Here is a 15230-nt window from a genome sequence, read left to right as displayed (position 1 = left end):
GATGTAAAATCCCTCCATGGCGCTGCCCCACCCTAAAACTCCAGTCTTGTCTCCTCTCCCGTGCCTTCCTTTTTTGACTTTGACCTCCTTCGTACCCCCTTCAACTGCCTCGGCTCTACTCTCTGGAACTTCCTGCTTAAACCTCTCGGCCTCTCTACCTCCCTCCCCATCTTTAATAGCCTGCTCAAAACCCAGCTCTTCAACCAAGCTTTCAGTCATCTTCCTAGATCTCCCACAAAGGCTCAGCTTCTGTTCTCTTCCTCTTTTCTGAAGTGCCTTGGGGTGTTCTCCAATGTTAAATGCTCTATATACATTCAAGTTGTTGTAGACTATGTACCACTGCAGAATATACTAATTATAGAAAAGAATCCAGTTTTTAAATGGAAATGGAGTCTATACTGTACATAATGGGAATAAAAAAACGTTTACAAAAGCATGACAGCACAGGTTCATTTCTCATTTACCATCTACAATAGGACAAACAACTGACCCCAATCAGTATTTTCCTCAACATCTTTATCCTCTGTCCCTCACTCAGAGGCCCAAGTACAAATAACAGGAGAGTGCACCATAAGACGACAGATAAGTGTGAAACTTCATCAAGTACTCCTCTAAGGAATTGGTGATCATTTGGCAGTTTTAGAAATGACATGCACTCAATGGAAAAGCCATTTCACCGCCAGATCTTTTTAAAACACTCTCTCGCCTCTCAAATGGGGGTGGTCATATGAGGAGAGGTTGAGTAGATTGGGACTCTACTCATTGGAGTTCAGAAGAGAGGCGACCTTATTGAAACATATAAGATTGTGAAGGGGCTTGATCGGGTGGATGCGGTGAGGATGTTCCCAATGATGGGTGAAACTAAAACTAGGGGGCATAATCTTAGAATAAGGGGCTGCGCTTTCAAAACTGAGATGAGGAGAAACTTCTTCACTCAGAGGGTGGTAGGTTTGTGGAATTTGCTGCCCCAGAAAGCTGTGGAAGCTACATCATTAAATAAATTTAAAACAGAAATAGATAATTCCCTTTACTTCTAGGAAACTAAGGGTTACGGGGAGCGGGCAGGAAATTGGACATGAGTCTAGGTTCGGAATGGTCATGGCCCTGTGGGTAGTGGAGTGGGCCCAGGGGCCGTGTAGCCTTGTTCTGCTCCTACTGTGTTCTAATTCTGTGTTAGATTTCAGGAGATGGTTTTATTCCTGTTCCTGGCTGGGGTGGAGATCGCCTTTACAGAAGGTAAGTACTGTAGAAAATATAGGGACAGAGTGATCTCCTGGAAGAATTTCGATCGCCTAGATGGGTCGGAGAGGAATTTCCCAGATTTTTTTCTCCCAAATTGGCCATTGGGTCTTTATCTGGTTTTGCGCCTCTCCCGGGAGATCACATGGGTTCGGGTGGATGCAGAGTGATAGAAGATTTGAGGTTAGGATCAGATCAGCCATGATCTTATTGAATGGTGGAGCAGGCTCGAGGGGCCGATTGGCCTACTCCTGCTCCTATTTCTTATGTTCTTATGTTCCCCTCAGTCACCACAGCTCTTTTCACAAAATATGGCTGTCTGCATTTTGCCCATTTTCTTGAACACTACAACACCTTCAAAATTTAAAAAAACGTTGGCATAGCACACCTGCAAGTCATGATGAGAAACAAGCATGGCCACAAGAACCACCATGGCACAAATCTAAAATGGCACAGGAGCTGAGATGCAATCGAAGCGATATTCCACATTGCTCAATGGGACACAAGTTGCACAAGTCAGAAAACGTCAGCAAAGTAAGCTGGATGTCAAGAAAATGCCTGCCTCCACACAGCTGCTGCATAAACAATAGCCCAGGTGAATACACCCAGGAAAAGCACAACAATAAAAGGAATTGAAGAACTATCCTCATTGCATGTGCATTCCCAACCGTTATGAATTTGAAATGTTGACTTACTATTTACTGTATACCGGGATTTCTTTAAAACTCTTGAAACAAAATAGTTGACTGGCTTATCAAAATATGGACTTGAGCACCAAGATCAATTCTCATCTTCCAAAGAAAAGGCTGATCTTAACAGCTTGTGAAAGATTGTGCAATAATAATTACGATTAAGAGAACGGCAGTCTAGATGTTGCTGCTTTATATTGTCATTAAAGTTTAGTGTGCTAAAGACTACTAGTGGCATGTAAAAAGAACATTGCAGTAAACATTTTAAAAACTTTCTACGCAGTGATTTAACAAAACATTTTAGTTTAAGAAGAAACACAAGTGAATAAGTCATAAACAAGGGGGAAACATCTGAAAATTCATATATTACAGGAAATTTGATCTCGTTTGCAGTTACCCAAGAGCAGAAGGTAGTGGGGAGGGGAGAATGGAAGCGATTTTGAAATTTAAAAAAAAGGATAGCAGGATTTTAACTCACTAGAGTAAGCTTTATGCATTAATACGAAAACCTATTTGTACAATGAACTTCATCAATCTCCTTACCTCTGGTAGAAATTTGTGTCGCTGTGTAACCTGGTATAACATTTCATGAGTTTCTATTGCAGGTTGCAAGTCCCCTTTTAGTACCTAAAGACAAAATATATTGGAGATGTGTGTTCATTGTGTCATTTGGATAAAGATACCTAAATGCATAAGCAGAAGAAATGGAATTTAGTTTTCCTCAAATTGTTTTTCACTTATTCTGATCCACGATTTTCAACGTAGGAGAAGAATTTCTGCGACATGAAATTGTGATATTGGTTATTGTTTTAAGTTGGTTGTAATTTGGTTGAGTAAAGGAACGACAGAAGTCTGAAATAGGAATTGGATGCAAAACACGACATCCTAGTCAGATTTTTAGGTTTAGTTTTACAAGCATCAGAAGTGATTTATAAATTTTATGATTTGTACAAAAGGGATTTTAGGTTTTTCTTCAACACTGAATATTGCAACTTGCCTTCACACTCAGTTTCATGTGACCCTCGCAGATTCAGAACTGGCAAAAAATAATGCAAATGAATCTAAAATATTTAAAAACATGAGCCACTGATTTTATTATACCAAAGGTGTGTCATTCAATACTTTAAACACAGTAACAAAAGAAAAGTTGCTGCACTTAAATAAGAAAAAGGCCAAGTAATAAGAATCAGTTGTGTGATAAAAATAAGTATAAATGTGCTCCTCACTGTAATTGATCTTTACCCCAACTACTTCCTGTGGTAAAGAATTCCATGTTCCAACAACTTTCTGCTAAAGAAATTTAGGTAAATGTTTGAATCAGAGAATGCTGCAGGACTATACAAGAGAGTAGGGCAGTGGGATTAGGTTTGGATTGTTCTGGGAAAGAGCCAGCAGAGATATGATGATCTGAGTGACCTTCTGCCCTGTAAACCTTTGGTTTTAGGATGAACTCTTTAAAATTAGAAGGAAAAGCTGGGAGAAGTGTTGACATGAATCTTGTCATTCATGTGGAAATGACTTATGAAGTAACACTGGGCGGCCTGCTGGTGGCGCTGTCCAGGGAGAGTATAAATACTCAGGCATGGGCCCAGCTTGCTCAGGACATTCTTTAACAGGAACTAGTGAAGGACACAACTAGATCTCCAAGTTGAAAAACAGTTGATTAAAGCCTTGTTTAATACTCAGACCAAGTGCCTAGTAGTTTTCTTACGTCAAGTGTGTTCACTTCAAAAAACCTCCCTTCATATGTGTGTAAAAAAACAAGTAAGGCATCTTCTATTTTGTATGAAATATATTTCGTTTTGTCACTCATGGAGATCTACTTATGAGTTTCTACCTGCATCTGCTCCTGGTCTGAGGACATGCATCCTGGATCGCCTGTATTCATTTAAAACTGGGTACTATCATCTACTCAGTTTCAGGATCAACTTCCAGGCCAGTCTGAGGTGCCAATCATGATTTAACAAAATAAATGGAGCTGTTGCAGAACACAATTTTGTATATTAGAGCTTATGGGTGCAAGTGGATGGCAGGTCTTCATGGAACGGACTCAAGAAAATCAAGATATCTTCAATTTTGTGTCATGTATGTACTTTTCTTTGAAGGCTGGCATAAGAATATTTAAGTAGACTAAATCCTATAAATTGGAACCATCAGCAAAGTGAGATTTTCTTAAAAGAAAGTGCACAATTTAAGATATGTTGTTTCTCAAACTATAATGAATTTTTTACATTAGCTCCATTTACACTAATGACCTCAAGCAAAAAAAACATTCTCTACCTGTAAGCCCGGAAAAAAGGCAAGAAGTGAGTCCATCCATTTTCTGGCATTAATTGTAGGGTTATGCATATGAACATCGAGAAGGAGAGGAGGCTGACTAATGTACTTCATAATGGCTGCGTAATGCTAGATGAAAACAGAATAAAAGTAGAAATGTTCACTTTATAAAGTCTTCACATTTAAGTTTCGCTCAGAGAGTGAAATCGAAGATCTGTTTAAAACATTGTACTCAGCGCTTCATCTATATCTATAATACTGTATATTAGAAGTCTTGCGTCTAGCTCACACTTCCTGTTTCTCATGTGTCACAAATTCCGTTGTCATAATTTGGTCACGCTTAGTTATTACCGGTGTTTTTAAACATTTTTTTTTCATAATTCGCCAACCCCCAACCACATAGCAGCTTTCCATTGGCCTATTCTGCTCATGCCCAACCCCCACCCACATAGCAGCTTTCCATTGACCTATTCTGCTCATGCCCAACCCCCACCCACATAGCAGCTTTCCATTGGCCTATTCTGCTCATGCCCAACCCCCACCCACATAGCAGCTTTCCATTGGCCTATTCTGCTCAGGTCACCAAGTTCCTCCTTGGCTCGGGCTACATTTTTGAGCCTTTTCTACCCATAGCTAAACAGAAAATCCTGTTGGTTCATATTTTTTAAGCTCCTGGATTTATCCTGTGCCTTTATAAGATTTATCTAATCTTCAATGAGTAAATAGAGCATCATACTTTTAAACCTTATTATAGGTTTGAAGCCATTAGCAAATTTATTTAACTGAAGTTGAATAATACATATATACAGATAAAAATACATTTGTATATAGCAGACATCCTTCCACCAAACTCAAGTGGACAAAATAATGAGATGAGATTGAAACTCTTAAGAACCAAGATAACTTTTAAATGAAACACTTTCTTTTTCTGGAATTTCTTACAATTCTAGGAGTCCAATTAATCTAAACTGCTTCCTGGGAATTCAAAACAACTTTTCCCTCTTTCACAATTTCCAAACGGAATCTGTTCCTTCTCTCAATGAAGTTCTAAGTTGACGCCTTAATTTAAACAGGACCACCTTTTTTTTATATCTCAAAGAAGTTAGTGGGGCTGCCTGGATTTTGAATATCCATCTTTTCAAATTTAAAAATGGAAGTCAGTCAGTCAGTCAGTCACATACAAACCGAACCAATCACACAGCATTGTGTTAGTTCGAATTATTCCTCCCTCTCTAGTAAACAAATATCAGTAAAAATTCTAAAACGCCAAGCGTAACGCAAATATATTGAATGAATAATGGGCAACGTAAAATTTAGGGATAACAGTAGGCATTAAAAAGAAATACACAGAATCTGAATGGAAAGCAAATTCATTTCATGTGGTTTTCATGTTAATTCACGGACTATTACAATGCTGACTGCACCAAGAGAATATTCAACATTCCAGCACAGAGACAACAGGCTGAAAAGCCTCCTTCTGTGCTGTAAATTTCTATGATTCTAAGATTCTATAATTGCTGTTGCTTTTCTTTCATTAATACATTTTGGGGGAAGCTCATTGTATTGAATGGCCTCTGCTTTTATTTAATTAATACATTTGGGGAACGCCATGCCCTTTGCTTTTATATAATTAATACATTTGGCAAAACCTATTGAATTACATTGCCATTCCGATGGCCAAGGCTTTTATTTTGCTAAAACATTATGGGGAACTCCCATTGCATTTAATAACTGCTATTTTTATTTAAGAATTTGGGGCAGCCCCTTGGATCAATTGCCATTGCTTTTATCTGAACAATAAATTTTGGCAGAAGGCCAACTTTTCTTGCATTAATACATTTGGAATAAGCCTGTTCCATTAAATGGGCAATCCAAATTGGTGACTCACTAAAATGTTTTGGGGCATATTGCAACTGTTCATTGCAATAATGTGTTGTACCCGTCTATTCCATTATTACTACTGTTGGTTGAAGGACGGATATCCGCCAGCCCACCTGGAGAACTCCATGCTTTTCTTCATATAGTACAATATTATGCTTCAGATGTAATGTTAACCAGTGAAAACAGAACTGGTGAGTTTTGTTAGTCGGTCACCTTCCTACTTGGTACGTGTCTTGCATATACTACCTACTTTGTGCAAGTGTCATACTTACATCCTGCAACACGTACCGTGACACTCTTCCAACTCACTGTGTACAAAGCCATGGGATCTCTGTTAGTTTGTAAAATTTTCCAATCCCTTTTAGGTCCCTGTGGGACACACGTTATTCCTTAGCCAGAGGATAGAGACATGATCCACTTGAAGGCCTTTGGTCAATGCCTTACAGTTACCAATTATCTGTGCAGTGTAAAGTGCCTGGTCTCTGCTCACAGTCAGCACAAATCCAGCTGATTTGGGGTCAGTACAGGAGCCCAAGTCTTATCTCCGACGTGTCACTTGCTACACTAACTCTCCATGTCTCTCGGCCACACAGTAACAGATCGCAAGATCATAGGACCGAATACCTTTAAAAAAGGAAACAAATATACAGTACAAGACTTACTGTATTAAATCTCTCCAAATACACATCATCTCCCAGCAGGATGTAGGCCTTCAACAAATATTCGTAGTACGAGTCTATTCCAGCACCCACTCCACTGTCTTAGAATACAATGGAATCTGTTAGTAACAACTCAAAAGTGGTTGGAAAAATATGAATTGGTATTATTGATTGTTAACTGGAGCACATCAGTAATACAGAAGTGATTACAACAGTGACAAAGGAGCTGTGCACACCCATACTTCAACATATCTGCTAATTTACAATGTTGGGAGAGCATATGTAGTTTCTCCCAACATGAAAATATTGAAAAGCAATTTTATAAAGTGACCAGGGATAACAGAACATCTGAGCAATATTAAAATGCTTCTGTATATCTACTATAGTTATACTTCACCTGGTCGGAGACCGCCTCCCAGAGGGTGGGTCTCACCCCACTTGGTGTTGGTTCACTTGGGAGTCAGGCTGTAAAGTTACACCGAGTATTTCCAGCATTTTTTGTTTTTATTTCAGATTTCCAGCATCCACAGTATTTTGCTTTTGGTAAAGTTATACTAGTATTTTCCCATTAATGCACATCCGAGGCCACTTTGTATCAAAATGCAAGTGGTAGTATAACTGCAGGCTAGAAAGGTTTTCTATAGCCAGGTAAAGTTAACTCAGGGTATATCCACATAGATTCCTGCTAGCCAGTTTACTGGCAAACAGATATTTGGTATTCCAATAGGTAATATAATAACTATGTCAAACTGTTGTTGACGTATTAAGCTTTGGCTTTTTACTAAGTAAATGTATTGATGTCACTCTGTTCATTGATCTGGAGACCAAAACGAAGATCATTTTTGGTTGAGTAACTAAAATAATGCAACTGACTATATTACTGATTTTTAAAATATATTTAAAGTCGGGTTTTAAAGCCGGTGAGGGAGATAAGTGGATGGAGCTGCAACATTTATTACAGATGGTCCAGATATTTTCCTTTGATGCCTTAAGTGTTATACTGACATTTAGGTGAGTGTTGCAGAGGAAGGGACAGGGTGTAGAGCAGGTTATAGCAACACAACTCTTAACGTTTGCGAAGTACAGTTGGGCTGTGAAAGATGTGCGTGTGTTGAAAGGGTGCACCCCTCATTTCCTTAGTAATACAAATAATTTATGCGATATTTACATCGTGCAAAAGAATTGAACTGCAATTAGCATCTGTAGCCCGGAGACAAAAAAGAGATAATGCATTATGCTTACCCCGCCTGATCCAGTCACCATTGTGGATGTTAATCACTGTCCCCACAAGGTCACTGCCTCTCTGCCTTTTCTCCCACAGGAAATCCATTGCTCTCCGTGCATATTCCTACAAGGGAAAAAAGGATTACCAACTACTGTGAAATGGACAAGAGACACAAATATAAGTAGCAGCTTAGCACAAAAGAATCCCAGTGTTCAAGGCAACTGCAACTTCCCAAACTATAGTGCAAACTGGCCCCCTTAGATTTGTTTCCATAAGCTATTCTTCACATACTCCTGTCTCCAAGAGTCCCCGAACACCACTCGAAAACACAGGGGGAAAAAATTTAAGACACAAACAAAAGAAGAATAGTGAGAAATATGGAAGCTGATGCTCATGACCATATGCAGCAGAATGAGAGAGGGCAACTCAAAAATCACACAATGAAAGATCACAAAATTAGTAAGAGCCGTCCCTTTTTGAAAGAGCAGTACATGAGGGGTGCATTTATGATTGCATGCATTCTGGTTGTTTCAATCCTGAGAGACTACAAGCACAAAGGCTGGTCTCTTATATCTCCTCGCCTCATTCACAGACCCAGCCCCATACCTGGTTATGTACTGCTTGGAGGACAGGATATCCAACACAGCACAAGGGGAATACAGTTCTTACAAGGGATGAGAAAATATGCTGTGGTGCAGCTGGCTCCTCAGAAAATATGGGTCCTGCAGATGTTCTAGCTACAACAATTTGAACAGCCAATACTTAGGCTCCACGTGGTGCAGCACCAAGTAGTCTAGATTATATTCTTGTGAGCACCCCACCCTCAATTATCAATGGGAATGAATGAAGCCAAAATCAAAAGAGAGTTATTAATGCCTTGCAGCATTTCTCAATCTACCCCAAACCTCACTAACACAGATTACCAGCCAATACAACATGAGCCAACATCCAGTTTCCCACATACTCTTCCATCCCTGCCAATCATGATCTTTGCCAGGACTATAGTGGATCAACAACATTGCCTTCAAATTCTAGCTCCATTGGGTTTTCAAATGTTTCAGTATGTACCACAACTTCACTAAATGATCTGGTCAGTAAACCAGAAATGAAGGCAATTTGTGGCCAGTTTATACTTTCAGCCCAAGTGATTATTTTCTATTCTGGTTTGGATAAAGTGCATGTAATCCGCAGTTCTATACTGAAGGCTGCCCTGTAGTTCATTCCTGTGGAGGGAGGTACCAAATTACATGTCTAATATATGTTCTGATATTTACCTCATTAAAAACTGGAAGAAAATCTGCAAATGTATAGTCTAATTGAACTGCAGAGAACATGCTTTATTTCACCCAGAGGGCAAAATTTTATTCTGATCTACAATTAGAATAGATCCATGTTATTTATAGCAGGATCTTTGAAGTTGATTTGCAGCTAGAAATTAATCATTCTGTAGCGGTGTTCAGGAAGAGTGCAATTTTGCTGAAAACCCTCAAGGTTATGGAATATTGTCAACACAGCACAGGTTCAAAAAACAAAATACATTTATATTGCGCAGTGTCAGCTCTCTCACCTCTGAGTTAAAAGATTGCGGGTTCAAGTCCCACTCCAGAGACTCGAGCACAAAAAATCTAGGTTGACACTCCAGTGCAGTACTGAGGGAGTGCTGCTGGAGGTGCAGTTAAACCGAGGCCCCGTCTGCTCACTCAAGTGGACATAAAAGATCCCATGGCACTATTTCGAAGAAGAGCAGGGGAGTTATCCCCAGTGTGCTGGCCAATATTTATCCCTCAACCAACATCACTAAATCTGATCATTGGGAGCTTGCTGTGCACAAATTGGCTGCTGTGTTTCCTACATTACAACAGTGACTACACTTCAAAAAGTACTGAATTGGCTGTAAAGCGCTTTGGGACGTCCGGTGGTCGTGAAAGGCGCTATATAAATGCAAGTCTTTCTTTTTACGCAGCAAGACGTCTCAAGACGTTTAAGAAGAGCGATATAGAAGAAAAATAACATGCAGATCAAAAAGTAACAGAAGGGCAAAACAGCAAGAGACCTACAAAATTTTAAACAAACCATAAAGTTTGAGAGAATCATTGGAGGCAGCTCAGAAACAAAGTGCCATCAAAAGTTCAAAGTTATTCAGAGCAATGAAAATATTTGTGTCAATAAACATGAGGATAAGATGAAATACACTTTTGTACGCTCTTGAAATTATTAGACCAAGTACAGTCTATGGATGCTTATAATCAAATGAACATGTACGAGGGATTATTTGGGAGAGTGGGGGAGAAAATTGAAGGTATCAGCTTCAAAAATCTCTTGAAACTGAACTCACTCCATTGAATCAAAATAGATTAGAGCTAGTCAATCTCCCATGGGGAGTCAGAATAGAGCAGATTTCAGGTGAAGCAGAGTTTATAGGTGGGGGAATAATTGATCACCGCACATATGCACATGATTTGTAATAAAATAGGAGATTGTACAAATCCTGAAACATGCAATTTGGGGCAATTCAGTCATCTGGATCCCCAAGCCACTAGGAGTCAGCATCAGTCAGTAAACACTGAACATAGGTCCAAGATTCAAACAGGAATCAGATATGGTTTGTGCAAAAATGAAATACTACTTTACTAATGACTCCAATAAAATAATTCAAAATTAATTCAGCACTTTAATAAACTTGCATTACCTCAAAAATAGATTCACCGGTCAGGCGGCTGAGAGCTGCAAATTCCAGAATCATGGTTCCAGCACAGGCTGTACAGGTGTCGGATTCTGTGCCTGTTCGGGACAGAGGGCTCAAGATTCCATACTTCAGATTTACCTATAATTAAAAATAATTTTTAAAGCTTTTCACTAACTGTTATGACCGCAGCATCACAAATGCTTTAAAAAGTATATTTTCTGTGGTATCAGTGGTGTACCAAGATTCAGCCCATCAAAGAATATGGGCAATAAAAAGCAAGACAAGTGTAAAATAGATGCTTGCTTTGTCTCGCTATTTGCCTTACTACCTGTGGTATGAAACCTGACAAAGCTCATCATATTTACACCTGGGTGCTTTTAATTTAAAAAAAAGGTATTCAGATTTTTCTATGTACTTACTCTGGGGTACGGTAGTCCACTTGTGGTGTTAAAGGCTGGCAGAAGTCGATATCCTACGTCTTTAGCCATGTATAGGAGTTCATCTTTATACCAATGCATCTTCTTCCCATGGTTTTTCAACATGGTTGCCATCACGTGGCCTCCCAACAACCCACTGCAGCAGAAGTAAATACTCTTAATAACAAGTAATAAAGAAATTGAGTTACAGTCTTGTAATAACGGGTCATTGCACAATAATGGGCCAGAATTTGCAGTCTCCCTGACAGCATACGCTGTCGTAATCCATTAGAATGGTACCACAACTTTGCATGCGCGAAATCCGGAACTTGCAGTCTGTCAACGTACGTGTTGACAGGATCATCCAAACCGCAGTATTGCTGGTGCAGAGTTGGGCTATTTGCCTAACCGCGGTATTGCTGGCGCAGAGTTGGGCTATTTGCCTAACCGCAGTATTGCTGGCGCAGAGTTGGGCTATTTGCCTAACAACTGCCCAGCAATTGCAAACAAAACTCTTAGGGCTGGTAAAAGCAGACATAGGGCCTGCTTTCATTAGCGCAAGGGTATATATATGCCTTAAATAAAATATTTAAAAATAAAAAATTATGCACACACACTTTAAATTAGTTTATGCAAATGTTGGCCTGGATTAAGCGGTTTAAAATTATTTATCAAAAAATTACATTGAGGTTGGTGCAATGAAGGGACTTCTGAATAAAATTCAAATTCAGTACATTTATATTTATTAGAATTGTGTAAATTGTTTAATTATTTGGAGATTCCATTGCATATCATTAGGGGATTCCCTTCGTAAATGACTGCAATGTAATCCTCCTTGGTGATTGGCAGACTGGGCCCACGTGAGCCCAGGGACACTTCCGAACCACCTGCGTCCCTGGGATCCATGTGCCTTTACGTTGACATTCGCCTGGAGTCCAGAGACCGGCACTCTCCGCAGCCTGAACCCATGGAGGTAGGTTTGGCTTGGTTTCGCGGGTCGGCGGCACGCCTCAGACTGAAAATTCTCCCCCAATGTTTCCTTTCATACTTGGCAGAGTTCAAGTTTCCTTTAAAGACCACATGTTACTAACCCTTTGGGGCGCTAGCTTCGCCGGGACGCTACTTTTAGCACCCCGAAACAGTTAGCACCCCACGCTGTAAATTAAACTACTGGAAGCGCTCCCCCTCCCTCCTGGGGCGCTACCATTCAATATCACGGGGCTACGTGCAACAGCACCACGCGCGTCGTCGCGGTATTACAGGCCTCCCTCCCCTGATTAAAGGGGAGGGGCCTAGCGCAGCACGCACCGGGGCCCTGCTTGACCACCAGGGGGTGAGGTGCCGGCAAAAGAGCCCGGCACTCAAGAGGAGTGCTGGGCTGACCGATCGCGGCCGGCACCCCACAGGTGGTGGTGAAAGTGGGCAGGTGCTGGCAGGCGGCCCCTAAAAAATGGCCACCCCGCACCTGCCCTTTAATTATTGCCGCTGCGGCTGCAAAAACACCACCCTGACACTGTCGGACATATCGTCTGGCGGTAGATCAGGAGGCGTGACCGAAGTTTGCGGCCAGGGCGCAAGTGGGGCACTGCGCACGGCAATAACATCTCGCCGGAGGCGCAGCACCGTGGGGCGCTACCGGCCACCACCGCCGCTAACCTCCCGTTGAATTTCGCTAGGGACTTTGTGCCCCATTAGCGTCGCAGAGCAACCCAATTTCCCCCCCCTTAATGTTTGCTCAACCAAAACTGTATTAGAACCATACAAAATGCTGCTAAATTGCTTCCATGAAATTCGCTACTCAATTGTTTTGATGCTTCCTTTTTAATTTGTTTCTTGTGTCACATTTTAGACTGAATAAAAAGGTTCTCCCTGTCAAGATCAGTCTGTAGCTAAGCACAATGAAGTGTACTGGAGTAGCTTTAGCCAACTTTGGGAAAGGTTGCAAGCCTTTGCTTCATTCCTCCTCCAATGAACTGTTTGAGATCAGGAGCATATTGTGCAGAAATTGTGAAGCCACACTAACACTTTTCGTGATGTAGCATGTGAGGACATCAATGTGCTCTGCCATCGAGTCAGTCATTTGTTTCCTCTTCAAAAAAATATATGCTGGCACACTTAGTGACCTGTTATTCAATGATTCAAAGTGGTGCTGTTAAAGGCTGTATTTATGAATTGCTGTTACACAGTTGATTGCAAGGTCCCTTTTCTCTCCCCATCTTAAAGTACAAACACCCTGAAGGTGAGAGGCAGCCAATTCACAGGCCTCTGCCAAAACTCCTCTTGATCTGGCTAAAAGGTGAGTAACAATAGTCCAAGGTGACTTGTCTAAGAATTTTTCCTCCCTCATATAGCTAAAAAGTTTGGGAAACCATTGAATAGGAAACCCGGGTACCAGTCTCTCTTAGCACTCTGTGGCAACGGGTTTTCAGTTGCCACACGACCTTAGAAAGAGAAGCTGAGAAATGCACTGCATGAAAGATAGAGTCATAACTCTATGAAAGTGTTATGAAAGATAGCACTTTAATGAAGGCATTAAGTCACTGCGAGAACTGGCCAATTCTGCAATTTCAGAAAAATGGTGATCTATGCAGAGCTTTACTCACCCCAACACACGGATGTTTGTTTCAAACACCGAGACCACAAGATCATTATTGAATTGGACATTCAGTATCACTTTTCTTACTGCATCTTCAAATTCATCCAACTTGTTTAGTACCTTTGAAGTAAATAGAAAATACTACTATATCTAATTTTCAGAAATGACAGCTTGAGAGAATGTACATGGCAAAAGGAGACACATAAAATCAAAACTTGTAGAAAAAAAATACACTAATAAATGCATAATCTGTTTATTTATTTGACTTTTTTTGCATTATTCCCAAGTTTAACATCTCACTTTTTATTATTTAAAATTAAGAATTGATTTATTGCAACAAACCATGTAGTTCCCCCCCACCCAACTTAAAAAAGCCAAACTTCTTCCTGAAACTAAAAGGAAAAATAACTGTAAACATCTTCCAATGAACTCAGATTTAAATTAATTGCTTATTATTTATTGGCATGAATTCTGTCAATTAGCACAAAAAGAATTAAGGTTAGTGAAATCTCACTGCAAAAATCTGTTACATATTGCAGTACCAACAATAATTGTAGCATTTGGCTATTGGTTTACACTGAACTCAAAGAAGCCAGCAGCCCGATAGTTTCATGTATTGGCTTCAACTGAAAAAAAATCTAAATTGGTCAGAGACAACAAGCATGGAGCAAACCGCTTCCCTTTCCCCTCCCCCACCATGAAAACAGAACAAGTTACAATACTTACAACAAGTGTATCTAATGTATCAATAAGAGTGAGTGAAAACCTGGAAATGAAAACATAATTAAAATGATAAAGGTGAAAAAATAGTTTAGCATGGATAAAAAATTTCAATTGTGTTTTATTTTAAACTTTCAGCTATCTTCTTCAGCTGTTAGTGAACCTTCATTTTCTTAAATTGCAATATAAATAAGCTAAAACTTTAGCTAGACTCCTGTAAAACATGATATCCTGTATGATGCAAATGGATTCTATACCAGCCCAGGGCCCTGTTTTAATCAACACTCAACAAATCTCAGTCGGGGTTAATAGTCTTTGTAAACTTCCTCCTCCAAAGTATTGTTACTAATTTGGTTAGCCCAATCTATATGTAGATTAAAGTCACCCATGATAACTGCTGTGCCCTTATTGCACGCGTCTCTAATTTCCCATTTAATGCCATCCCCAACCTCAGCATTACTGTTTGGGGGTCTGTATACAACTCCCACTAATGTTTTCTGCCCCTTGGTATTTCTCAGCTCTACCCATACAGATTCCACATCATCAGAACTAATATCCTTCCTTACTATTGTGTTAATCTCCTCTTTAACCAGCAATGCTACCCCACCTTCTTTTCCTTTTTGCCTGTCACAGAATCACAGAATCCCTACAGTGCAGATAGAGGCCATTTCTGCCCATCGAGCCTGCACCGACACATATCCCACCCTATCCCCGTAACCCCACGTATTTAATCCCCTAACACTAAGGGTCAATTTTTATCATAGCCAAATCAACCTAACCCGCACATCTTTGGACTGTGGGAGGAAACCGGAGCACCCGGAGGAAACCCACGCAAACACGGG

General features: G+C 40.3%; 1 protein-coding gene across 1 annotated transcript in view; it reads right to left on the bottom strand.

Annotated features, from left to right (window-relative positions):
• The window catches only part of LOC147101815 (ER degradation-enhancing alpha-mannosidase-like protein 3), a 49698-nt gene that overhangs the window by 21370 nt on the left and 13098 nt on the right, over window positions 1-15230 (bottom strand). Inside the window, exons 4-11 of the mRNA XM_085965777.1 lie at window positions 14395-14434; window positions 13676-13788; window positions 11076-11229; window positions 10660-10794; window positions 7988-8093; window positions 6749-6846; window positions 4209-4334; window positions 2472-2555 (exon numbers count right to left, since the gene is read on the bottom strand). Coding sequence (XP_085821903.1) covers window positions 2472-2555; window positions 4209-4334; window positions 6749-6846; window positions 7988-8093; window positions 10660-10794; window positions 11076-11229; window positions 13676-13788; window positions 14395-14434 — 856 coding nt within the window. The remainder of the gene's footprint in view (window positions 1-2471; window positions 2556-4208; window positions 4335-6748; window positions 6847-7987; window positions 8094-10659; window positions 10795-11075; window positions 11230-13675; window positions 13789-14394; window positions 14435-15230) is intronic.

Source organism: Somniosus microcephalus, chromosome 23, assembly GCF_052327205.1.
Source record: "Somniosus microcephalus isolate GS21.2 chromosome 23, FLI_Smic_1.0, whole genome shotgun sequence".
In the NCBI taxonomy this organism is placed as follows: Eukaryota; Metazoa; Chordata; class Chondrichthyes; order Squaliformes; family Somniosidae; genus Somniosus; species Somniosus microcephalus.
The sequence above is the reverse complement of the archived record's forward strand: the minus strand, read 5'-3'. Positions and strand labels throughout refer to the sequence as shown.